At 43.2% G+C, this 26,750-nt stretch overlaps 1 protein-coding gene across 1 annotated transcript in view; it reads left to right on the top strand.

Moving 5' to 3' along the window:
• LOC122815131 (zinc finger protein OZF-like) overlaps positions 1 to 26,750 on the top strand; it is a 93,998-nt gene that overhangs the window by 47,021 nt on the left and 20,227 nt on the right. The window contains exon 3 of the mRNA XM_044087384.1: positions 2,971 to 3,093. Within this exon, the coding sequence (XP_043943319.1) occupies positions 2,971 to 3,093 (123 nt within the window). The remainder of the gene's footprint in view (positions 1 to 2,970; positions 3,094 to 26,750) is intronic.

Genomic DNA, 26,750 nt, shown 5'->3' with positions numbered 1-26,750 from the left:
TTTTTTTTTTTTCTAGCAGTCTTTGGATCTCTATGACTGCTGGTTCCCTCTGATTGTGTGGAACATTAGGAATTTTTTTGAAAACGGGAGGGGTATAAGAAAAGGGAATATACTGCAATCTTCTTGGAGGTGGTGTGGTCCCAAGCAGTAGACACACAACACTTGAGTCTAAAGAAGAATTTTATGGCCACACTGCTGGCATTTCTTAAAGCCAGAGGGGCCTTTAGGTTTTTCAGCCATAACGAGATAAAGGAAAGTTTCACTCGCACCACACATGCATGATAGAAGGGTGAAGGAATTACACAAGAAAACAAGCACTGGTAACCTATTTAAATACAGTAAACAGAAAAAGATTTATTCTTTGTACACAGGTCTGTAAGGAAAGTGTACAGGAAGAGAGCTATCTACCAAAATTAGGAGAAGGAGAAGTACACAAACTGTACGGGGAAAAAAGGAAATTACCAGCAACAGTAACCAAGCTACACAAGTAAGAAGTAAACGGTAGGCATAAGTATAGAAATAAATTTAGTGGTAAAGAAGGAAGAAAAGGCGAAGTAATAAGAAAAAGAATTTCACTTAGAGCAAAGGAGAACGCGTCTGTCCAGGAAAGCAGCGAATGAGATCTGAGGTAACTAGGAGAGCGCGTCTGTCCAGGAAAGCAGCAAACGAGATTTGAGGTAATTAGGAGAGTGTGTCTGTCCAGGAAAGCAGCAAACGAGAACTGAGGTAACTGGGACAGTGCGTCTGTCCAGGAAAGCAGCAAATGAGATCTGAGGTAACTAGGAGAACGTGTCTGTCCAGGAAAGCAGCAAACGAGATATGAGGTAACTAGGAGAGCGCGTCTGTCCAGGAAATCAACAAAGATCTGAAGTAACTAGAACAGCGCGTCTGTCCAGGAAAGCAGCAAACGAGATATGAGGTAACTAGGAGAGCGCGTCTGTCCAGGAAATCAACAAAGATCTGAAGTAACTAGAACAGCGCATCTGTCCAGGAAAGCAACAAATGAGATCTGAGGTAACTAGGAGAATGCTTCTGTCCAGGAAAGCAGAAAACAAGATCTGAGGTAACTAGGAGAGTGCGTCTGTCCAGGAAAGCAGCAAATGAGATATGAAGTAACTAGGAGAGTGCGTCTGTCCAGGAAAGCAGAAAACAGGATCTGAGGTAACTAGGAGAGTGCTTCTGTCCAGGAAAGCAGAAAACAAGATCTGAGGTAACCAGGAGAGTGCGTCTGTCCAGGAAAGCAGCAAACGAGATATGAGGTAACTAGGAGAGCGTGTCTGTCCAGGAAAGCAGCAAACGAGATCTGAAGTAACTAGAAGAGCGCGTCTGTCCAGGAAAGCAGCAAATGAGATCTGAGGTAACTAGGAGAACGTGTCTGTCCAGGAAAGCAGCAAACGGGATCTGAGGTAACTAGGAGAGCACATCTGTCCAGGAAAGCAGCAAACGAGATCTGAGGTAACTAGGAGAGCACGTCTGTCCAGGAAAGCAGAGAACAAGATCTGAGGTAACTAGGAGAGCGCATCTGTCCAGGAAAGCAGCAAACGATATCTGAAGTAACTAGGAGAGCGCGTCTGTCCAGGAAATCAACAAAGATCTGAAGTAACTAGAACAGCGCGTCTGTCCAGGAAAGCAACAAATGAGATCTGTGGTAACTAGGAGCGTGCATCTGTCCAGGAAAGCAGCAAACAAGATCTGAGGTAACTAGGAGAGCGCGTCTGTCCAGGAAAGCAGCAAACGAGATCTGAAGTAACTAGGAGAGCGCGTCTGTCCAGGAAAGCAGCAAACGAGATCTGAAGTAACTAAAAGAGCGCGTCTGTCCGGGAAAGCAGCAAACGAGATCTGAGGCAACTAGGAGACCGTGTCTGAACAGGAAAGCAGCAAACGAGAGCTGAAGTAACTAGGAGAGCGCGTCTGTCCAGGAAAGCAGCAAACGAGATCTGAGGTAACTAGGAGAACGTGTCTGTCCAGGAAAGCAGCAAACGAGATCTGAAGTAACTAGGAGAGCATGTCTGTCCAGGAAAGCAGCAAACGAGATCTGAGGTAACCAGGAGAGTGCGTCTGTCCAGGAAAGCAGTAAACGAGATCTGAAGTAACTAGGAGAGTGTGTCTGTCCAGAAAAGCAGCAAATGAGATCTGAGGTAACTAGGAGACGCATTGTGGGTAGGCTTGAAGCTCGAGAGATTTTGGCCTGCACGAGCTGTAGAAATGGCTGAGATGGTTCTGATTCTCAGAACTAAACCCATTGGTCAAGGATAAATGCAGAATAACAACTTCAGGTCAGTGGTTAATAATCTCTACTGCAGTATATCCCAGGCAAACAATAATTTGTGTTTAATTCTGTTCCTCATTCCAAGCCTTTTCTGATACTTCCTGTCATAAGCCAGTTTATTGAGGATGCTAATTCATGAGAATGTTTTAATTATTTACTGCCATAAAATGTAAAGTCAACAAAAAGGTCTTCTAGTTCACAAATATATCTTTAAACATGATATTTTAGGCTGCAGTCATACAGTTTTTAAATCTGGATGAAGATAATAGGTAGAACATTTAAGGTTATTAAATAGTCTAAATATGGACACTGGCAAGCTACATAAAGATTTACAACCTTGAATGCAGTGTGTGTTAACATAAAATCACCATTATTTAGTCTGAACCTTGGAGCAATGTATGTTTCTTGGTTTGTAGTGTGCATTTTCTTTTTTGGGGGGAGGGGGGCACCCATAGGACTGCAAGTTCTGTTGATACAGTGATTGTACATTACTATAGCTGTTTTACTTATGTGGGCCTTTTTTAAGTAAGCTTGTAGTTCAGGAAATTGCAGTTTGATGTTATAAACATGTTTTATGATCTGTGACTCTGTTAAAATATATGAATGATTATCTGTCCTGTTTATTAGGAAAATGATTTGATAAATATAGCAATTTGTCGGGAATTTATTTTAATTGTATTTCTTCTGTTTTCTTTGTGCAGGATACAATATCCCAAAGGATCAGCTACTGCTACTGATTGGAAAACATGACAAACTTGTTCCTGAATCTTTGGAAGGAGCAGACACCATACCTGGAATGAGTGTGTGTGGTGCTTCCCCACACAGTAAGTAGATTGATGGTATCCTGCTATTGTTCCATATTCAGTTTGCACACAAAACATAATTTAGATAGAAGTAATTTTTTAAAAGAGAAGTCTTGCAGAACCTGTATAGTTGCAACCAGGAAACTGGTTACACACATGCGCACACACACACACACACACACACACACACACACACACACACACACACACACACACACGTGATATTCAGATCAGACATAGCCAGTATAATGCCTATTGCACCAGGTGGATTATGAACTGGTTTGAGTTTCTTGTTTGTGACTGTGACAGTAAATTATGGAACTGGTAGGAGAGATGGGGTTATACATATATGTTGATTATAAAAGAGTGTAGAAGTTAAGATTTTGCAACTTCATTAATTTGTATTTAAATGCTGACACACTAACTAAACTAGTTTGTCATGCTCCCATCCTCAAAAAGTTGATAAGAAGGGTTCTTTAGAGTAGGCTGGTAGAGATCCCGGCTGCTAATTCTTTCACATAAGGCCAAATGCCTGCCTTTATACAAAAAAAAATGTCCCACAATTTAAACTTATGTTACTTTAGAGTCATTATGAAGGTGAACAATAGAGGGACATTTATATGTAGTGAATGAGAATGTCCAAAAGGCATCTGATACTGTATCTTTTAATAAGTTGGAAAAAATTGAAGGCTGTGAGATTGGTGCCAAAAATGGATGGACAGATAGGAATCTAATTCAAAGCAGGGGTAGTAGCTCAGGGGCAGTATGAGGGTAAGCATCTGAGTAGTATGAAGGAGCAGGGTTCTGTGCTGGGGACAGTCCTTTGTAACAAGTTTGTGTTGGGGAACACAGAAGTGCAGAATTGTTTGCTGATGATAGCAGGATATTTATAGTTGTAACAGAAGTAGATTTACTAGTAGACTAAAGGAACAGGGTTCTGTGCTGGGGACAGTCCTTTGTAGCAAGTTTGTGTTGGAGACAGAAGTGCAGAATTGTTTGCTGATGATAGCAGGATTTTTATAGTAGTAACAGAAGTAGATTTACTAGTAGACTGAAGGAGCAGGGTTCTGTGCTGGGGACAGTCCTTTGTAACAAGTTTGTGTTGGAGAACACAGAAGTGCAGAATTGTTTGCTGATGATAGCAGGATATTTATAGTTGTAACAGAAGTAGATTTACTAGTAGACTAAAGGAACAGGGTTCTGTGCTGGGGACAGTCCTTTGTAGCAAGTTTGTGTTGGAGAACACAGAAGTGCAGAATTGTTTGCTGATGATAGCAGGATTTTTATAGTAGTAACAGAAGTAGATTTACTAGTAGACTGAGAATAACAAGGCAGCTTGATTTTATGTGTGGCGTTTGATAGGTGGAAATGCATGGAAAATATGCATCTTTGGAGTTTGGGCTTTTGGAGGACAGAGAGGAAAAGTTATTGGGGGGGGGGGTCATTAGCATCTCACTGTGAATCATACAGTGGTTTATGAAAGGGCAGTGACAATGGCCAGGAAAGTGGCATAATTTGAGGATGGCAGGGAAGACACTTGCACAGTTATAGTATGTGGACAGTGGAAGAAAGAAGAAGTATCTGCATTTTTACTATTAAAAAAATCCTTTGTGTAAAATCAAGACATAATTTTGCCTTAAAGAATATTTTATTACCCTGTAGCAGTCTCTGTGTATAAGTTCCAACCTTACTGATTGATATGCACAGTTAGATCCTGTACCTACCAGACACCTGGAGCAGTGGAAGCAAAGTTTTGAAAATCAGAATGGTTTTATTTAACAGAATGCCAGCAGGGTCAGTGAATATAAGCCTTCAGCTCTAAGCTATACCTCAAACTATTGTATGCAAATTACCAACCATCTGACTATTGTACTCTGAAACTAAAATAAATATAAAATGCACACCTATTCATGCATACATGATGGAAATCATATTTTTCAGTGATAGGTTCTTGTCTTGTTCTTTACTATATGGGGAAAGGTGTGTGTGTGTGTGTGTGTGTGTGTGTGTGTGTGTGTGTTGTGTTTGGGGGGCTCAGTAAGACAGCAGATCATTGCAAATGCCAGTTTAAAATTCACCAACATTAATGTTAGTAATAAAAGCAAGCCATTTCTCTAATGCAAAAGAAAGGTCAAGAGAAGCCATAATAACCAAAACCTGAAACAGCTGCTTACTTTCAGTTCTAACTCTTACTACTCAATGTAAGATTTTTACAATCATTGTAATTTTTGTTGTTTTATCTCAGGCTATACCCATCTTACTGTTGAGCATTGTCAGACAAACCTATCTGAATTGCCTTCAGTAACAGCCCTCACAACTCCTTGCAGTTCTCAATAACCCTTGTATAAGTGGTCCGGCCTCAGTCTTTGTTAACTTCACAATTACTTTTCATGACTGGCTCCGGACAACCTACTAAATTTCATTGTATTGATTGTTCTGCAACAGCCTTTAGCTCCCTCACCCACCATAGCATGAAGGTGGTAGTTTACATAAACTATTAATTGTATTTCCAGATATTAAGTATCATTACATTGCAAGCATTTATGAGTAGTGGGGTGGCAGGATGGTACCACTGTCACCATTGTGACCCCCAGGAGACAGGATGCCACCAGTTATGTTGGCTGGCACTAATAGGGTTTGATTTCCACCACTACCAGCTATAGTGAAGGAAAAGCAGGAAAGTATGCACAAGTCTATCTCAGTAATAATTTATAAGCTACAGTCTGTCCCCAAGAACATAAAAATATGCACATCTATCCTGAATATGAGCTTCCACAAGCTACACCCAGACTGGACTCAACACTTGCCATTTACAGACTTGGGTCTTTGGCCAAACATTCTCAGAGTGAGCCACATATTTTCTCTGTACATCAGTGTCTTTCAGTGTCCATTTTATCCATGGTAACTGCCTTTCACACAAGGTATTACTTACATGAGTACACACACACAGACACACACACACACACACACACACACACACACACACACACACACACACACACACACACACACACACACACACACACACACACACACACACACACTTCCCAGTGAAGGCTGGCAGAATCCTCCAATTTCACAAAGCTTTTTTCCTGGCATGATAGTACTTCCACCAGTATGAGTTGGGGCCAGAGACTCTTAAATACATTGTTGATCTAAATCAAGCCAAATAATGAAGTGCACCAATTAATATTTCTTTCACTAGTAGTGGGCAGAACATTTTAATGTGAGATGTATGGCATACAAAAGTTGTTTTAAAACAGTTTAAATAATTTCTTCCATCTTCCCAGATAAAATAACCATGCACAAATATTCTTATACATAAATAAATGCCAGCCTCAAGAGCTTTAAGGTTAAGTAAAGTTTATTTATTAAACAATAGAAAAGGTGCTGCAAATGCAGAGTAAAACATACACAGCTTGTTACACAAAGAGAAACAACACCAATAAAAATAGGTGGGCTGCATATAGAAACAATCTAAGCTTCAGACAGCTAAGTTTCCTTGATGTAACTTACAACAGAAATATTATCTTTAACTGTTATTACTACACTTATATGGTTTCACATAAATAAGACAGTATTTATACTTCTTCACAATGTACACTTGTATATTAAGTGTTTACCCAGCCACAGTGTCTGTGATGATGATGTCGTCATCATCACCACCACCACCATCATCATCAGCATCAGCATCAGCATCATTATCATCATCACTGCCATCCTGTTGCTGAGAAAACAAGTAATATGGCCAATTCTTGTATTCATCATAGCAACCATAAAAATTGTCCTGGTGTCTCATTTATGTGCAAATTATTAAGTCCATCAGCAATTACTGCAGTTACATCTCAACAGAAATATGGTTCCTGGACTGTCATCTTTGTTAAATTCATATGAGCAGACAGGAACTCTGGAGATTCAGCTTACTTCAAAAGGCATTCCTTGTTCTTTTTTGTTCAAAAAGATGGCCGTACATTCCCAAGTCATGAGAAAAACACAGTGACTGTAGACAAGCAAAACTGAAGAAAGAGAGAGAAATGCATTACATTTTTAACTCCATTCTCTTTAGATTGGCATTACCCCTGACTTCACATTTCCCTTTAGGAAACTCAGGCAAGTCTTCTGGAGGCACCCCTCCAGTATGAGACAAGAGTGCAATTTTAGATAAACCTTCTGCATTACTGTTAGTGCTTCCCCTGAATGGGTTAGACAGTCATGCTGCACAGCACAAGACTATCTCAAACATTTCCCTTTCTGTCTTGGTCTGTATAGCTGTTTTAAAGTTATAGTCTGTAACAGTGGACAGACTTTCTGCCATACAAACAGGGTTGTAGTTTTTGCAAAGCCTAGACTATACCTATTCACTCCTATGGCTGCATAAGCCTCTTCCCTAAGGTGAGGTCCATGGCTCAGGTACACATGACTGTGCTCTTCCTCCTTTCAGAATACCTATGTGCAGCCCCCACCCCATGGTTAGAAGCATCTACCTGTACACTGAATTCTTGACTGTAATCTGGAATGGCTTCAACTGGGGTGAACTGAGAGCCTCTTTGAGCTTTTGTAATGCCTAGGCAACACCATCTGATCTGTTTTTCCTGTTGGGCTCTGGAAGTGTTGAAGCTGTCATACTATACTGGAGAATAAATTTCTTCTAGTATCCTGCTGTTCCTAAAAATGCGAGTACTTTTTTCCGGGTAGTAGTGCTGGGTCATGCCCGGATAGTCCCAACTTTGGCATATTCTGGCCTAATCATTCCCCCACCCATCTTGTCACCCAGATAACATACCCCTGCTATACCCACCTGACACTTCTTTGTCTATATAGTCGGCCCTGTCCTTTGAAGTCTGACCAGCACTTCCATGACATGTTACCATTGGTCTATTCTGGACCATCTGAAGATGGCAATGTCATCCAGATAAGCAGGGGCACAATCTCCTGCTAGGATGCAGTCTGCCAACGACTGGGCAGTTGCTGGTGTGTTCTTCATAAAAAAAGTGTTTTTTTGTAAACTTGCACAACCCAAATGGGATTACAAATGCTGACCTCTCCCTGGCTGCAGGTATCAAGGTGTATGACAGTAACACTTAGATAACTCAGTAGTAGTCAGATACTTAGCCTTCCAGCTGTTCTAAAGCTTCATCTGTCCTGAGCATTGGGTATGTGCCTGACTCTGTGTGATTGTCCAGTTTCCTGTAGTCCACACAGAAAGTACACTTGTTACAGCACATTGATCTTACCATAACATTAGATGTCCTACTTCACACTGTTTCACTATTCTTTATACTTGGGCTGTCCTTGGCAGGGTATCCCAACATCCAGCCAGCATATCAAAGCCTTTATATCTTCCAGGCATCATACGTCAGACATATGTCCTATGCACAAGGTATAAGGTGCATATGTGACATACAGATGCCTAATCCTCAGAACTGAGCTGCCCCAGGAGAACTAGAGGAACCCCAGAGAAACAATAACATGCCCATTCCAGGAAGGGAAATAAAAGGAGATAAGCATGTAAGAGGAAACCCCTCAGCCAGCAGAAGAGCAACAGAAAAATAAAAAGGGGGCAGGATGGACAGATGGTATAGTGCAACAGTGAGAAGTAGGACATCTACTGTTATTGTAAGTTCTTACACAGATGTACTTAATATCTTACATACTGTACCATGTCCTGCCTTGGCCCTGGATATGGCATCCAACTTATAATGTTTGATAAAAGTGTGAACAGAAGACTAAGGAGCAGCTTCCAGGATGAATCTAGAATCCAAACCCTTGAGAAAAGCACCAGAAGAGGTGACTGTCCTAGTAGAATGAGCATGAACAGAACAGGAAAGCTGATTGCCATTAAAACAATAACAAATGGAAATGGCCTTAGACATCCAGTAGGAAATGGTTTGCTTAGACACTGCCAAACCCAATTTCCTGGCATGAAAGGAAAGAAAAAGTTGCTCATATTTTCTGATACCCTTTGTCTTATCCGAAAATATCTGACCTGTCTATGTAAATGCAAGGTGTAGTGCCTTCTCACTAGCAGATTGTGGGGAAGAAAGAAAGAAGGGAAGATGAAGAAAGTGAGTCCAGGACAAAAATTGGGCATAAAAGGAAGATTAGTACAAAGAGACACCCTGCCCTTGTGAAAAATAAAAAAAGGAAGAACGGCCATGAGGGCTTGGAGGAGGAGGAGGATCTACTTTCAAATCTCGAAATACCAGGAATCCTGTTGTTTGAGACTGCAGAATAACAAATGTGAGAATGCTGAATCTGTAGTAGTCATGGTGCGGTGTGTTGTGAATTGTATGCTCACTCTTTAAGGTATAGTGGTTTGTGGGATATAAATATGGCAGTCGGTGTGGTTATGAACGGAAGATTTAGGTAGGTGTTAAGTGTGTAAGGGTTTGAGAGAGAAGCGTATTATGTTTTAATTTGTTGGAAAGTTTGAGGAGTGGGTTAGGGTAGGTAGGTGACTGTGACTGTGTGTGTGTGTGTGTGTGTGTGTGTGTGTGTGTGTGTGTGTGTGTGTGTGTGTGTGTGTGTGTGTGTGTGTGTGTGTGTCAGTTTTGCAAGTGGTTATTTTTGTAGATGTGTAGCGTGTGTGTTTCTCATAGGTATGGCTTTGAAAGTGCGTAGTGGAATTGTAGGGTGTGTAACAGTAAGTTTGCTGTTTTTTGTGGTAGTGCGACTTTAAAGTTGATATATGTAATTAGTGGGGTGAGGTTTAGGGGGGCTTGCCCCCTGCTTAAACATAGATTACTAGGGTTTTGTTGGAATGTTTATTGTTGTGATTTGTGATTATGTATGGAGGAAGGTCGTATTTTATTTATATCTGTATGGTGCAGGGTAAAACAAAAAAAAAAGAACGTTGCCTACTGAAAATTCAGTATTATGAACTTTCAGTATAGTGACGTTCGGTTTCCTAATCTTTGATTGATGTGGATTTTCGTAATTATTGTCTCGAGATACTGAAATTTAGTATTTCCGTATTTCAAGATTTGAAAGTAGATTCTTGGAGGAATAGCTGTGAAGGCTTGAATTTCAGAAACTCTATGGGCAAGTGCCAACAATACAGTCTTCCAAGTACAAAGCTGCAGGAAAGAAGAAAAGACAGACAGGAACAAAATTAAGGTCCAAAGAAGGAGGAATAGGTTTTCTTGGGAGCCTAATAGGAAGGATGCCTTTTAGGAACTGTTTGACTTCAAAACTGGAAGCCAAAGTAGGATTCAAAGCCAGACGGGCAGAAATAGATGACAAATGAGCTTTAACAGAATAATATAACAAAACCAGTATTTTTTTCCCAAACACCTCTATTGAATTATCACTTGTGATACAGGCAAAGTTACATTTTTATAAAAGTAATCACACTATAATTCACATAACATAAACATTATACTTCACATATATTGCTGTATTTCATATAGCCTAAGCAACATTGAATAAATTATTCAGTTCCTGACTTTTTTCTTTTTTTTAAACAAGAAACATCTTTATTAAACCATCACTTACAACACAGGCAATCATACATTTTTACAAATGAAAACAAACCACACCAACACAGTCCTAGTTGCCAGCATTTTAAATCACAATCCATAATGGCACACTCCCAGTTGTAAACATCATACATCACTAATAATCTACCAAATCTTTTTCAGTCAAAAGTTAAATAGCTTATTTAAGTCCTGCCACCTTTTAAAACTTCATTTCCTCCCCACAGTTCCCATTTTCCCGATGTTCATAGGTTGGTACTAGGCTATCGGCCCTAGGGCCTATGCAAGCCTAGCCGTAGCAATTCCCTGGATATTTCTTCCCACAATATTTACTTCTCCAGGCCCCTGTCTAGCAGGGCGACTGACATGATCCCCGGGGTGAATTTCCTATCTCCCATCCAATCATCAAGGTTCCTTTTGAAGAGGGCCAATGAGGTGGTCTGTTTGATATGTATGGGCAGTCTATTCCAGAGTATGGGGAGTCTCTGGGTCAGGAACCTATCCCTCCAGCATGTTTTGTTCATTGTGATGACAAGGTTTAGATCCCTGGAGTGTGTCGCTCTGAGGGATTGGGATTTCTTTAAGTGGAGCATGTCCAACAGCTCAGGATTTGACATGGCCTTGTATGTTAAGCAGAGATCGCCTCTGAGTAGACGATATGCCACAGAGTATAGCTGGAGTTTTTTTAGACAGTCAGTATATGGCATCTGCTTTAGGCCTGTGATTCTTTTAGTGAGGTATTTCTGTGGCCTTTCGAGCTGCTGCAGATGTCTTGTGAGGTACATACCAAACGGGGCATTATACTCTGTAATGGGTCTAATGAGGGATGAGTACAGTGGGACAATGACCTCCTTTTTTCTGGATGAAAAGCCCTTCGTGATGAGATGTGCCACACAGAAGGATTTCCTGACTGTTGTGGCAATGTGGTTATCGAAAGTGAGACCACTGTCCACCTGTGTCCCTAAGTCTCTCATCACACATTCGATGTTTAGTGCCCTGCCACCTATGTGGTAATTCATGGGTACATGTTTTTTTCCAAAGGGGATAAATATACATTTCTTGGCATTAATCTTGAGCCCATGGCTCTGGCACCAGGCATCTGTTTCTGTAAGGCCCTTTTGTAGAATATCCACATCATTTGGGGATTCAATAATGGCTCCCAGTTTGAAGTCATCTGCAAACTTTGTTAGTCAGAGACCCTTAGTGTTGGCCTGTACTTCAGAGAAGTAGATGCCAAACAAGAGTGGTCCCAGGACTGAACCCTGAGGTACTCCACTTGTCACTTGTCTGGAGCTGGATTTGGAGACGGCTACTTTTAAAGTCTGGTTTCTGTCAGTAAGCCAGTTAGCAACCCATCGAGTGATGTAGGGATTTATGCCCAGCTTAGTAAGTTTATCTATGATTCCAGAGTGGGGGATGGTGTCAAAGGCCTTGGCGAGGTCCAGATAGGCTGTGTGGACTGCCTTACCCTCGTACACAGCTCTGGAGACTGATTCGAAGAAGTCAATCAGATTCAGGAGACAAGATCGGCCCTTCACAAACCCAAACTGGGTGGGGTCCAGTGTTTGAAGGTTGCCAATGTCTTTGTTTATAAGTTCCATGATAATGCGTTCCATGCCCTTGCAAATCAGCCTTGTCAGACTGATGGGACGGTAGTTCCCGGGATCCAAGGTGGATCCTCCCTTGTGGAGCGGGATAACTGTAGCTGTGCGACACTCAGTGGGCACGAAGCCTGAGGTGAGGCTATGATTAAACATGACACTTAGGTGAGGTGCCAGTTAATTTTGTAGTTCATGTAGTACACAGCCTGGGATGTCATCTGGTCTCATGGATGCTGTATTCTTAGCTTTGGAGAGTGCGGTTTCTACCTGTGTGGCTGTGATTATCGGAATTTGGCAATCTTTTAGTATTGAGATGGGCCCTTTAGGGGGTGAGAGTGAGGTGAAGTTGGCACTAAATCGATCTGCCAGGATATTGGCAATATCCTTGGGATCAGTATATTTAATGCCATTCTGTTGTAACTCAGAGCAGATCTGAGCATTGCCATTTAGATTCTTGACATAACTATAGAATGCCTTGTGGTTGTCTTTGGAATCTTTGGCAATTTTATTTTCGTAACTAGCTTTTGAGGATTTTATGAGGGATCTCAGCTTCTTACTGAGGCTGGTGAGGGAGTTGTTTGCATCCTGGGATTTTCCTCTTTTTTGCAACAGTTTCTTCCTTCTGTTGTATAGTTTGTTTATAGCAGGGGGCAACCAGATTGGCTTCCTTTTTTTGGAGAAGAGCATCTTGGTTCTATTTGGGATGGCACGATTCATGCATGAGTGGATGTGCTCGTACAGTGCCTTAATGTAAGATTCTGTAGTCGAACTTCCAGATCCCGTCTGCGTGGGTGTTGTGAAGTTTGTCACTTCTGACTTCAGTAGCTTGAAGTTGGCTTTGGAGAAGTTTTTTAAGGAGGTTTCCTTACTGGGGGCTGGGGGTGGGATGTGGATGTCAAGGGTGATTTGCTTATGGTCAAACCTGACCAATGAGGGGTTGACCACTGGTATGGAGCATCTATCTCTCATGTTGGTAATGACCAGGTCTAAGATATTGGAGCCCCTGGTGGGACAATGGATTAGTTGATCCAGGGCATTGGAATTTATGAATTCCAAGAACCATTGGGAAAAGGAGTTGGTACCTGAGTAGTTTTCCCAATTAATGGCAGGGTAGTTGAAATCACCCAGTATTAGGGTGTTTGGTTGTATCTTAATATTTTCCAGTATGTTTAGAAAGGTGTAGTAAGAATCTTGGGGCATGGTGGGGGATCTGTAGCAAGCTACAATTTGGATTGCAGTCTTACCTAGTGTTAGTTGCACCTGGAGAATTTCAGATGCATTGTTGGGCAACTGGCCTGGAGGTGTGACTATCCTTGGTGAATATGGACACTCCTCCACCTTTAGTGTTTTGGTCCTGGTTTTGTGGCCGAAAAGTGTGGTAAGAATTGTAGCCTGGTATTGCAAGGGTGCTCTCTGGAGCCTTGAACCAGGTCTCAGTTACTGCACAGATATCGATGTTCTCCATTTTTAGGAGTGCCTCGAGAGTGCATTTTGAGGTTTAGACTTCTAGCATTGAGTAGCATTACCTTCAGATTTTGCCTGCTTCTATCTGTTACGGTGGTGGTTTTATCCTTTGCCTACCCTTTTTCTAAAGATCTTAATTCCAGTTGTTTGATCTCTCTTACTATATTCACTGCTTCTAGTGTAGTTAGTTTAAATTTGGTTTAGATTTTGATTTCCATTTTCTAGTAATTGCTTTTTGTCAGACACCATTATTACAGCAAGGCATTACCGTGTCTAGGCAATTCCGATTCTGTATCCTAGCTCAGAAAACTCATCTCCTTCGTCAGACCAGTCTGCCCACCCAGCATCTCTGACAGTGCATCCCACAGGGAATCCTTAAAGCCCACCACCTCACCGCATTACCAGAAAATATGATATAAATTACCTCTCTCTTCCCCATCACATCTCCAACATCTGCTGTCTGCCTGAGGAAAAAGTCTCAGGAGTCTATTTGAGGTATAAAAATATCTATGTAAACATTTCCAGGCAAAATCCTAAATCTTCTAGATTTTATTGCATATTTGGGAAACATGCATATATCCTCCCATTGTTTCTTTATTAATTGTTTATCCAATCTCTCTCTTCCCAATCCTTTCGAACCTCCTCTGATTGATTCTTATAGTTATCTTGCAATATTATATATGCTGTACTAATTATTCCTTTTTTAATGGCATCTTCTGTTCTAGATTTTACTAAAAACTCTACCAGTGCTGGTCTTTCATTTAGGACTCCCCTATTTCTTTCTGTTTGCCTATACTCTGATATCAATCCCTAATAGGGAAGACGGTCTCTAACCTGCAGTCCAAATAAATTCTTGGCATCTTCTCATTCTATCATCTTTTCCTCTCTAGTTATTTGAATATGCCAAACCAGTGTTGAGAAATTCACATAAATAAGAAGGGACCTCAGGGCTCCCACAGAAAAAGGATCCTAGCCATGCTTGAGACAACAAATAGAAAATCCCTTCCATTTAGCCACATAGGAGTTTCTAGTAATGATATTTTGTCCCTCATGCAAAACCCAAAGGAATAAAACTGCTGTTACCCAAAGTGCCAGATGAAGTGTAGACAAGTGAGGGGGAATGAGAGACCCTTGTCTAGTGCGAGATGATCTGTCAAGTAAGGTAAGGTGACTTCACATGATTGTCTCTGGCCAGGTGAAAGAGAAGGGAGAACCAGTGCATCCCAAGCCAAAAGGAAGATACCAGCAAGATTTTGGGCATCTCACATGATCTTGTGCAGGACCCTGGGAGGTAGAAGAAGAGGGGGATAAGCATGCAGGAACATCCCCTTCCATGAGAAAGATATGATGTTAGAATCCGCCACATAACGCAAGCACTCAGGTCACTCAACTGCAGGTACAAGTATGACTCAGTCATTGTCCATGCAGGTGTGAACGACCTGAGACGTACCTCCCTGGACTACATGAAAAGAGACATAGAGGAGCTCTCTGATTATGTAGCCCAGGCAGGTATGACCCTGACCTTGAGCAGTATCCTACCTTCACCAAGAATGATGCCACAATATGAAGACAAGATGATCAGCTTTAATAATTGGCTTAAACTATGGTGTCATTCAAAGGGGATCCAATGTCTGTCTGCCTGGGATGACATGCTGGACAAGCCACGCTGCTTCACTAGGGACGGCTTGCACCTGTCACCACTGGGCTTTCGGATATTGGCAAAGGCTCTTGCCACCCCCATTGTGCCTTTTTTAGGCAGGGCTCAAATTCTAAACCTACCACCCTAGAACACAAAAAAGGAAATAAAGTAAGGGTAATGCTGCTCAATGCCAGAAGTCTCAACCTCAAGATTCACACACTCGAAGCCCTTCTCAGTATGGAGAACATAGATGTCTGTGCTGTGACTGAAACCTGGTTCAAGGCTCCTGAGAGCACCCCGGCACTATCAGGTTTTACCTCATATCACGCGTTCCGGCCCCAAAATCCGGACAACACCAAGAAAGGAGGGGGGGTGTCCATATTCATCAAGGACACCCTCACCTCAAGGTTGGTGGCAACGCACGATGCATCAGAAACCATCCAGGTGCAGTTAACCGTAGGCAAGACTGCACTGCAGTTTGTAGCCTGCTACAGGCCACCCTCTCAAACTCAGGAACCTCACACAGCTTTCCTGAAAACACTGGAGACGATAAATATATCTCCAAACACCGTCATACTGGGTGATTTCAACTATCCAAATATAGACTGGGATCACTACTCAAGCCCCAACACTCTAGCCCAAAGGTTCCTAGAGTTCATAAACTCAAATGCCATGGAACAACTAGTCACCATCCCACAAGAGGAGAAAACATACTAGATCTCATCATCACAAACATGGGGTCACAATGTTCAACACCAGAAGTATACCCATCATTGGTGAGATCAGATCATAAACTAATCTCACTGGAAGTCCACATCCGCCCCCACCCCAGATAAAAAGACCACAGTGAAGAACTTCTCAAAAGGCGACTTCACACTCCTAAAGACTGGTGTGGTCTCTTTCAAGGCCCCGAGCCAGCGGAAACCATTACTCAAACCGCTGAATCACTTACAAATGCGTTCTACCAGCACCTCCAGGACTGCATGGACCAGGCAATCCCAAACAAAACAAAGACTCTTTGTACCAAAGGCAAGCGTCCAGTCTGGTGGACCCCAGCCATAAACAAGCTTTACAACAAAAGGAAGAAGCTACTACAAGATAGAGCAAAATCCGTAAAAGGGAAGACACCCCTGATCATTATAAGTAAAAAACTGAGATCTCTCATAAAAGCATCCAAGGCAAATTCTGAGAGAAAAATCGCTAAGGACTCAAAAGACAATCATAAAGCCTTTATTAGCTATGTTAGAAACCTGGGAGGAAACTCCCAGATATGCTCAGAATTAGTTCAAAATGACGTAAAAATCACTGAACCTACAGACATTGCCAACATACTGGCCGACAGGTTCAGTGCAAATTTCTCCCCCCCAAAAGGAGAGATATCTATACCAGAGGATTGTAGTCCCCCAAACATCTCAAATGCTCAGGTGAGAACTGCTCTCTCCAAGGCGAAAAACACAGTATCCATGGGACCAGATGGTGTCCCCGGTTGTGTGCTCCACGAACTCAATGAGGAATTAAACCTGCAGCTAGGGCAGCTGTTTAATCTTAGCCTCACCTCAGGATACATACCCAAGGAGTGGCGTACGGCAACGGTGGTCCCACTTCATAAAGGAGGTGCCTCCACCGACCCCGGAAACTACCGTCCCATCAGCTTGACAAGCCTGGTCTGCAAAGCTATGAGTTTGTCAAGGGCAGATCATGCCTTTTAAACTTGGTTGACTTCTTCGAAACAGTCACTAAGGCCATTGACGAGGGCAAGGCAGTCCACACAGCCTACCTTGACCTGGCAAAGGCTTTCGACACAATACCCCACTCGGGTATCATTGAAAAACTCACCAGCTTAAATGTAAACCCATACGTCACTAGATGGGTTGCAAACTGGTTAAGTGACAGAACCCACAGGGTCAGAGTTGCTGGCGCCATGTCAGACTCCAAGCCTGTCACAAGTGGTGTCCCACAAGGCTCAGTCCTGGGCCCACTTTTGTTCGGCATCTACTTTTCAGAAGTACAAGCAAACACAGGAGGATTATGGCTGACAAAGTTTGCAGATGACTGCAAACTGGGCACCATAGTTGAAAACCCATCTGACACAGACATCCTTCAGAAGGGTTTCATTGAAATGGATAACTGGTGCCAGAACCATGGCCTAAAGTTAAACGCCAAAAAATGCATAGTCATACCCTTCGGGAAAAACAAGGTTACCCCTAGTTACCATATAGGTGGCAATCCACTAAGCACAGAAGAGGTTATCAGGGATCTGGGGACCCAGGTTGACAGTAACCTTTCATTTGACACTCACGTTGCCAAAGTAGTTAGGAAGACCTTCTACATTGCCCTCCTGATCATGAAGGGATTCACATCTAGATCAAGGGAGGTCATCGTTCCCCTGTACTCATCACTCATCAGACCAGTGATTGAGTACAATGCCCCATTCGGAATGTATCTGACCCGACACCTGCAGCAATTGGAAAGGCCCCAAAAATTTCTCACCAAAAGGATAAAGGGTCTCAAAAATATGTCTTATGCTGCCCGACTGAAGGCACTCCAGCTCTATTCAGTCGCTTACCGTCTGCTCAGAGGTGACCTGTGCTTGACATACAAGGCCGTGTCCAACCCGGAATTAATGAACGTGCTTCACCTCAAAAAATCTAAAGCCATCAGAACTACAAGGGCAAGAGACTTAAACCTCAACACAGCTATTAATAGGATGTGCTGGAGGGAAAGATTCATCACCCAGAGACTCCCTATGCTGTGGAACAAAATCCCGGTACATGTGAGGCAGAGCACCTCGCTGGCCTTGTTCAAGAGAAATCTTGACCAATGGATGGGAGATCGCAGATATACCCCAGGGATAACCTCGGTGTCACTGCTTGACAGAGGCACAGCAAAATAATGGGCATAGTATCCTCCAAACTAAAGGGGTGGCGAAAGCCACAAAACTCTGGGCTAGGCTTATAAATGCCCTAGGGCAGATAGGTTCATAGGTTCATACTAGGCTATGTCCACTTTCCAAGCCTGTGGACATGGAACTCTGGAACAGAACCCAGGAAGTGGTCTGCTCAGGGGGATCTACTTGAGGAGTACTACACTGATGGACAACATGCAGAAACACCTTTCTGTGAAGTATCCATTCATGAGGCTGTGTTCTGGACCTGCTCTGAAAGTCTGCCACTAGATTGTGCTGTGAAGGGAAGTATACCTCCTTTAGAACCAAGTGATGATAGATGGCAAGTCCCAAACCTAACGGGCCAGCCTGCAAAGATGCTAAGTCTTCCTGCCCTCCTGCTCGTCTGTAAAGACCTTTAGAGGACCTGGAACCCAAAGCAAGGGAAAGGCCTGAAGACCCAGGATTAGAGCCCTCATCTCTTTGATTCTGGTGTGGTCTGACATCTGCTGATGTGACCAGAGACCCTGAACTTTAAGATTGTTGGATGAAGATCCCCATCGCTGTTCTGAATCATCCATGTACAGCTCTTGAGTAGGAAGAGGGACCTGAAAAGGCAGACCAGGATTTAAGGAGCTTTGCTAAATTCACCAGCAGAGTTCAAGTTTAAGACAGGATAGAAGCGGCACTATAAACTCCAGAGGGTGGCAGTGCTGGAGATTAACGGCCTTGAGATACCACTGAAATTTCCTCATGTGGAGTTTGGCAAAGGGAGCCAAGGGAATGACACATGCCATGAACCCCAAGGGTCAAATAAAGTCCCTTGCAGGAAGGACTGGAAGAGGAAGAAGAAACTGAAAATAAGTTGTCATGGCAGGAAGCCGGCATTGAGATGGTTTGAATCCTGCAACCCCAAAAACACTTGGTCCTGAGGAGGAATCAACACGGACTTTTGAGATTTGAGACTGAATCACACACTACGCAGGAGACGCATAATGAAGTGTAGATTCTGAAGTAGGACTAGCTGAGACAGGACTTGAATTGGACGGTTGTCCATATAACGGAATATTTGGATTCCCTGAAGTCTTTAAAAAAAAAAACTATATCCAGGGACAGACTTGGTAAATACACTTGGAGCTGCAGAAAGACTAATAGCAAGCCAGAGAAATGATAGTTACAGGAAGAAACAGAGAACCACAAATATTTCAAGCAAAGTGGATAAATAGGAATATGAAGGTAAGGGTCCTTCAAATCCGGGAGACCAGAAAACCATGAAGAAGCAAAAGAAGGAAAAGCATTGAAGAGACAAAATCCTGAAGGGAGGAACCTTGATAAAGCTGTTGAAATAAAACAGATCTAGAATGGGTCTTCACAACCCATCCTTTCTGGGAACCAGAAACTGAAACATTTTGGAAAAAAAATATTCCCTGTTGAGACCAGGGAACAGGGTGTATGGTTCCTTGATCCACCAGATCCCACTGGACCAGAGGAAAATGAGGAAGCTGGCATGGAAGAGGTTAACTGAGACCAGAAAATGGGGGGGGACTTGTAAACCATGAAATAATCATGTTGGATGATGGAAAGAACCCAGAAGAGAAGATGTAGCCTGAGGGACAGAGGGATCTGGCCAAAGGTAGGGAAGTCTGGTTGTCAGATAGAAGCAGACTTGTCAGGAAAAGAGGGTTTGGCCCCTCAAACTCTGTGCATGTTTATCTGGGAAAATCCACTTAGAAACTGTTTACTTCTAGCAGATTTTCTAGTCTCTGTGGACAAAAGAAGGTTTTAAAGAATAGTTCCTCTGGAACTTGGGTACAGGAGAAACACAAATTTGTTTGGGGTCCTACATAACCTTGCTATTATCCTGGAAGGTTTAAACAATTCTGCAGCAGCAGAGCCAAAAAAGATTCTGGTTATCTAGGGGAGAATCTAAACCTTTGGGCATAATCTCCTCAGGTAAAGTCTGCAGGTGCAACTAAGAGTATCTTCTCATGACAGAACCAGATGCAACTGCCCTAGAGAAGGCATCAGTAGCATCATAACAACATTTAATGGAAAGGTGAGCTACTTGAGAGGCAGAACTCAGTAAAGAGAGAGCAGAAGTCTTAGGTCTGAATCAGGCAAGTCAGACAATCCTTCCCTCCACCTGAGACAGGAGAGCCAGGACATATCTAGTCACACGGGTCTGATAATTAATGGCTGTAAAAGCAAAGGTAGCAGAGGTATACACTTTTTTCCTGTACCTCTCCATGACATGACTGTCCTTGCTGGAAGGCAGAAGCTTAGAAGGGGAAAGCAGTTTGGATGGCTTATATTTAGACATGGAAACCACAGCAAGATGACTGGATTTTATACAAATGTTTATGATACTCAGGAACTTCATAACATCTTTCTGTCTTCTTAGGGGCTGGAGTTTGAGAATCAGGAGCCTGAGAAGCTGCTGTAAAAGTGTCCAACAAGACAACTAACACATAGCACCTCTTTTGAACATCTGAAACTTGTGAACAATCCCATTTATACCTTTCCATCCTGCAGACAACTGTATCCCCAAAGGGCTGTTCCTCAAAGGGAGAGCCAGAGGGCAAAGATTCCCCTTCATCAGATCCCAATGCCAATGGAGAGTGTATGTGAGAGGAGAAGAGTAAGGGTTCTTCGCCAGGGTCCGGCCCCTCATCAGAAGAAGCAGAATGCATCGTTCTCTGAGACAGGGTGGCTGACCAAGGGGCAGCAGCTGCAAGGACAGACAAACTCTGAAGTGGTTTCAGAGCCATAAGGGCATTTTTTATTTATTTGTTATTTTAATGTTTGTTGACAGGGAAAGTCTGACTAGGACAGAGCCCATTTTCAGTGGAGGCTTGGGTAGAAACACTCCAGATGCATTTGAATGGCATTAAAAAGCCCTTGAATAAAGTCCTGACACTCTTCTTGTGAGGGTCCTTAACTACAGTAGCCACATGTTTGATTTTCATAGCATTATCTGGGTTCAGTAAGGGTACCAGGAACCTCTTCCCTAACTAAAATTTCAGGACTCACCTATGCTCTTCATATACAAACAGCCATGGTTCCACCTCAGTGTCTGTACCAGATGTATGCACAGCCTCAGTGAGTGTGTGAATAAGAAGTTCTGTGTTGACCTCCAACTGGGTCACAGCAGAGGGTACCAGCATCATCACTGGACAGTCTTTGGGTTCTTCATCCTGCGTAAGACAAACCTTTGATTGAGGCTGGGTAGCAGCAGATTCAGTACGTCCTGTTTTAGCTTTTTACTTAAGAGGCAACTGAACTTCAGGTTGGGTGGATTCAGCCATGGTACCCTGGGTTAATAACTTCAGATTTTGGTTTTCCAGAGAAATAAGAAAGGAAAAAAATGAATGCAGAGTATCTTGGTGACAAAAGCCTGACAGATAGTAAACTGAGTATGGTTGTTCATAGCATCCATACAAAAAGGCACTTCTTGTTTCTGTCTTTATGGGGAGTCTACCTCCCACATTTCCCCTTCCTGGATAACATGAACACAAACTATAAGAAGCAAAAGAAAAAGAAAGGAGCCCCAAAGGGGCACTTATTCGTATGAGGTTCGGTAAAACAACCAGCTCAGCGAATGGCATACAGACCGAATTCAGAAGTAGCCTTCAGACTGGCGGCAAATAAGTTATGAGAATTCGGGATCCATAAGTACATTATGTATGTCCTACGCACAAGGCATATAGTGCGTATATCTGACTATGACACCGGGAAGGTGTCAAGGCTTTGGTATGCTGGCCATACGTTAGGCTGTCCTTGGCAGGATATCCCAGGTATAAAGAATACTGCAACAGTTATAAGGAAGGACAGCTGGATGCTGCCATCTTTCTTTGGCACCAGGCCCAAGGGCTGTTGGACTGTTGAATTACTTTCGGTTCCAGCATGTCATTCAGTTTCTCTTTCAGAGTTTCTCTAACTCTTTCAGGTACTCTCCAAGGAGCTTGTCTTATGGGTTGCTGGAGTCCTGTGTCTACATGGTACCCTGCCAGGTGGGTATGCCCTGGCGTACCAGTAAACATATCCTCATATTCCTGCAATGCTACTCATATTTCCTGAACCTGGGTAGGGATTAGTCATAGGGAGAGGGCCACCCCATTCACTGAGGTGCCTGACCAAACATCACAGTGTTTTACCTTCAGATTCTCATCTGGCTCTTGTACCTTAGAGCAAGTGTTAAGTACCAGGGAGTCTATATCATGATAAGGGTTTATCCTGTTAACATGGGACAGTTTGTGATCTGGCCTTTTGCCTGTCAACTCTATCATGTAGTTGACCTTCCTCACCTTTTTCACAATAGACAAATGGCCTTCCCAGGCTGCCTGCAGTTTGTTGCATCTCACCATCACCTGTTAACCCTGTTGAGGTGTGTCTCACCATCACCTGTTACCCTGCAGAGGTGTGTCTCACCATCACCTGTTACCCTGCAGAGGTGTGTCTCACCATCACCTGTTACCCTGCAGAGGTGTGTCTCACCATTATCTGTTACCCTGCAGCTTGTTGTGTCTCACCATCACCTGTTACCCTGCAGAGGTGTGTTTCATTGTCATGTGTTACCCTGCTGAGTTGTGTCTCACCATCACCTGTTACCCTGCAGAGTTGTGTCTTACCATCACCTGTTACCCTGCAGAGGTGTGTCTCACCATCACCTGTTACCCTGCAGTGGTGTGTCTCACCATCCACCTGTTACCCTGCAGAGTTGTGTCTCACCATCCCCTGTTACCCTGCAGAGGTGTGTCTCACCATCACCTGTTACCCTGCAGAGGTGTGTCTCACCATCACCTGTTACCCTGTAGTGGTGTGTCTCACCATCCACCTGTTACCCTGCAGAGGTTTGTCTCATCATTATCTGTTACCCTGCAGCTTGTTGTGTCTCACCATCACCTGTTACCCTGCAGAGTTGTGTCTCACCATCACCTGTTACCCTGCAGAGGTGTGTCTCACCATCATCTGTTACCCTGCAGAGGTGTGTCTCACCATCACCTGTTACCCTGCAGAGGTGTGTCTCACCATCACCTGTTACCCTGCAGAGGTGTGTCTCACCATCACCTGTTACCCTGCAGAGTTGTGTGTCACCATCACCTGTTACCCTGCAGAGGTGTGTCTCACCATCACCTGTTACCCTGCAGAGGTGTGTCTCACCATTATCTGTTACCCTGCAGCTTGTTGTGTCTCACCATCACCTATTACCCTGCAGAATACCCTCTCGCTCTTGCTTTTCTGTCACACCAGACCTTTTGCTGCTGTCTTGTTGTGTAAGGAGATCCTGTGTCATCTCCATGAACTCACCAAACCTAGTCTTAAAGTTTAGGACATACTCCACAACAGACTCCATGTGGGAATTACCCTGTCACTTTTCATCTTCATCATCATCATCATCAACCCCTTTTTTCCCATTTTCTACATGGAGTTCGGATGTCACCTCAACCATCACCATTTTGCTTGATTCAGTACCAGGCTCCTACCTTCTTCAGCAGTCATATCTGACTTTGCAGGCCTTGTCTCATAAAATCCATCTATTTCTTAGTCGGATTTCCTTATTTCCTCTGCCTTCTTCCTTTCTCTCCCAAATCTTCACCAAATCATCTTCTGCTTTCCTGCACATTTGCATGAACCAAGAATAATCTGTTCTGTTTTTATATTTCCTGCAACGTCAGCTACTTTGTCTTCTGCTCTGATGTCAGTGTCTGTCTGTTCCACAGTAAGCTTCCTTCTACCCACGTCATGCACTTCATCTCCATGACCTCTGGCTTCTTCAACTGTCCTTCCTTCACTGCCCAGGTTTTTGTAACATGCAGGAGTACTGGTCACACCACTGTTTTGTGCACCATACTTTTCAGCTTCTTTGGTGTTCTGTGCCAGCTGAGTACAGTCCCTCTGATTCTTGCTTTGATCTCCTCATTCAGACTCTCCTTCTCAACCTTCCCTCCTAGAGCCCTGAAGCGGTTGATCTCCGTTCTTTTACCTTCTGTTTCAGGTTTCAGCTTCTTCTGATTTATCCCATTTGCTGCATTGATAGCAGTGCTGTCTCAGTTTTGTCCTATGTGCCCTCAATATTCCATTTCCCCATCCTTTGCTGGAATTCCTGTTTGAAGTGTGTTTGTATTCTCACATTGTCTGCATACAGCATTTTTTTTGTTCTGTGCCCTTACTTATGTAGTCATTCTCCAGTATGAACAGAATTGGGCTCACAGATGAATCCTGATGCACCCCACTCCCACAGGAGCCCCTGTGTGAGCCCAAGCACTGTTTCTACTTTTTTCATTGGCTTCTTGTATATAGCTTGCACTAATTCTACCAATGTTTTTGGGATTGCAACCATCACATTTTTTGGGTCTTTGTAATATGCTTTCTCACATTCTAGGAATGCCCAGTTTGACTCCTCATCTCTACCTTTCTCTCCCGTGTTTGTGTCAGTGCAAACATCAGGTTGGTTGTGCTTCATCATGATTTGCATTTGAACTGCACATCTTACTTTCTTATACTTTGCATATTAAGTTTAGCAATCATCCTGTGTAGCACTTTCATGCTTGATACTTTATGTTCCAGTTGTAAATATCCTCTTCTTTCTTGTACAGTGGCACTGGGATGCTTATTCTGCCATTGTCAAGAATACACCTCTCTCTCCCCCTCTCTCTCTCTCTCTCTCTCTCTCTCTCACTCTCTCCATACTGCTATGAGCATACCCTCAGGAGCCATTTCTCTCCAACTCCCCCAACATCTAGATCATTTATTTATTTATTTATTTATTTATTTATTTATTTTATTTCATTTTTTAATTACAGTTATGTTTGTTATTAGATCTGTTGCTTTCCCGGACTTCAGTTTCCTTAGTGTTGTACTTCTATGGTGGGCTCTTCTTTCTTTTTCATTGTAGGGTGTGTCTGGGGCAAAACAGCCTCTTTGGGGTTTTCTTCAGTTAGGACCCACTAGAAGTAGTCTTTACATCTGCTTTTAATGTCACCTGGACTAGTGAGCAGATTTTTGCTGACATCCCGTATGAATGCTGTTTGACTAACTTGTTTATCATTCTGTCTTTGCCTTGCAAGCTGAGTTTCTTTGCACGATCTACTGAGTCCTGTAACAACATTCCTTATTAGCCAGATCTGGCTTTTCTGTCTGCCACTTCTTTCTGCACTCCTTCTTTTGATAAATTCCTAGATTTCCGCATCCCACCACCATCTCTCCTTATGCACCTTATTTCCGGTTCTGGCTCGGCCACATATGACTTCATTTTCACGCATGTCATTTTGTGATGCTGGCATTCTTCAGCTCGGTCGGTTTCCTCTCCTCCATGAGGTGCTGCACCCCGAGTATTAAACTCTTGCACTGTCACTCCAGTCACCATCTTGGTCTTCAGCCTAGTCTGTGTTGACCTGGGAGCCCTCCCTGTCCACTGTGTGCAGCTGATCATGGCCACCAGTTTTTTATGCTGTGGGCCAACTGTTTCACTTCAGATGACTTTGAAATATCTGGTTCTACCCTAGTGCCCATTCCTTACTAGGTGGAACTCTATATAAGAGTTGAATGTTGCCAGCTTGTGTATGTGATCATGTGACTGTCTTGTTGAATCGTTTCTTGGTCTCCATCAAGCCATTTAATGGCCTCTCCTCCTTTATTCTCATTGCCCCACCCACGTGGACCCAGGCAGTCCTCATAAAATCGTTCTGTCTTGGTATGAGCATTCTTTCCTGTTGTCAACATCAACTTCTGTTGTCCTGCTGTATCTAGTAGCTCCTACAACTGCTACCTGAATGCACTCTTTTCCCTGCCATCAAATCTCTGCTGTGGGAATATACTGAGTTTATAAATGCTCCCCAATCTTTACATAGGAGTGTGATTGCTATTAGTTTATCAGTAATTTTAATGACATCCCTCCCTCTCTTCAGAAGGCTCTCTTCAACACAACTCCCTCACAGGTTCTGGATTCCCGGTCTAGTGGCTTTGCTGCACTGCCCTTCCACCTTGTCTCCCAGATGCATGTGAAGTCTAGTCTTCTCCTCACAAGTTCTTGATTCCCGGCTTAGTGGCTTTGCTGAACTGCCATTGCACCTTGTCTCCCGGATGCATATGAAGTCTAGTCTTCTCCTCACAAGTTCTGGATTCCCGGCCTAGTGGCTTTGCTGCACTGCCCTTCCATCTTGTCTCCCGCATGCATGTGATGTCTAGTCTTCTCCTCACTATCATACCATTCAATTCCAGGCTCTCCTTTGTCAAATAACCTAAATTTAGTGTTGCAGTCTTTGTCGTTGGCAGGTGAACTGGTTTTATGTCCAGCTTTTGCTCACCAGAGCTATCCCAGGTAATCCAGGCTGGGCAGCTGGACACCAGCCAGCAGGTTATTGCCCTAGGGTTTCTAGTCTCTATAGCAGGCACCACTGACTAACAGAAGCACACAGACCCCTCCTCTGTTAGCTTATGTCCCTGGCATAAGTCAAAGTAGGCCGTCTTCTAAACCCATTTTTTACTAGCAAAAGCCCATGGCCATATGTGGCAACACTATTCAATTAGGCTATTGAGCCACCTATTTTACACTGTTGAATGGCCAGCCCTGACAGGACGCATGGTCTGTCGTCTGTATTCTCCCATCTAGAGGG

This window comes from Protopterus annectens, chromosome 11.part0 (genome assembly GCF_019279795.1).
Source record: "Protopterus annectens isolate FY-2018-M chromosome 11.part0, PAN1.0, whole genome shotgun sequence".
NCBI lineage: Eukaryota > Metazoa > Chordata > Ceratodontiformes > Protopteridae > Protopterus > Protopterus annectens.
Note: the sequence above shows the minus strand (reverse complement) of the source record. Positions and strands in the feature narration are given on the sequence as shown.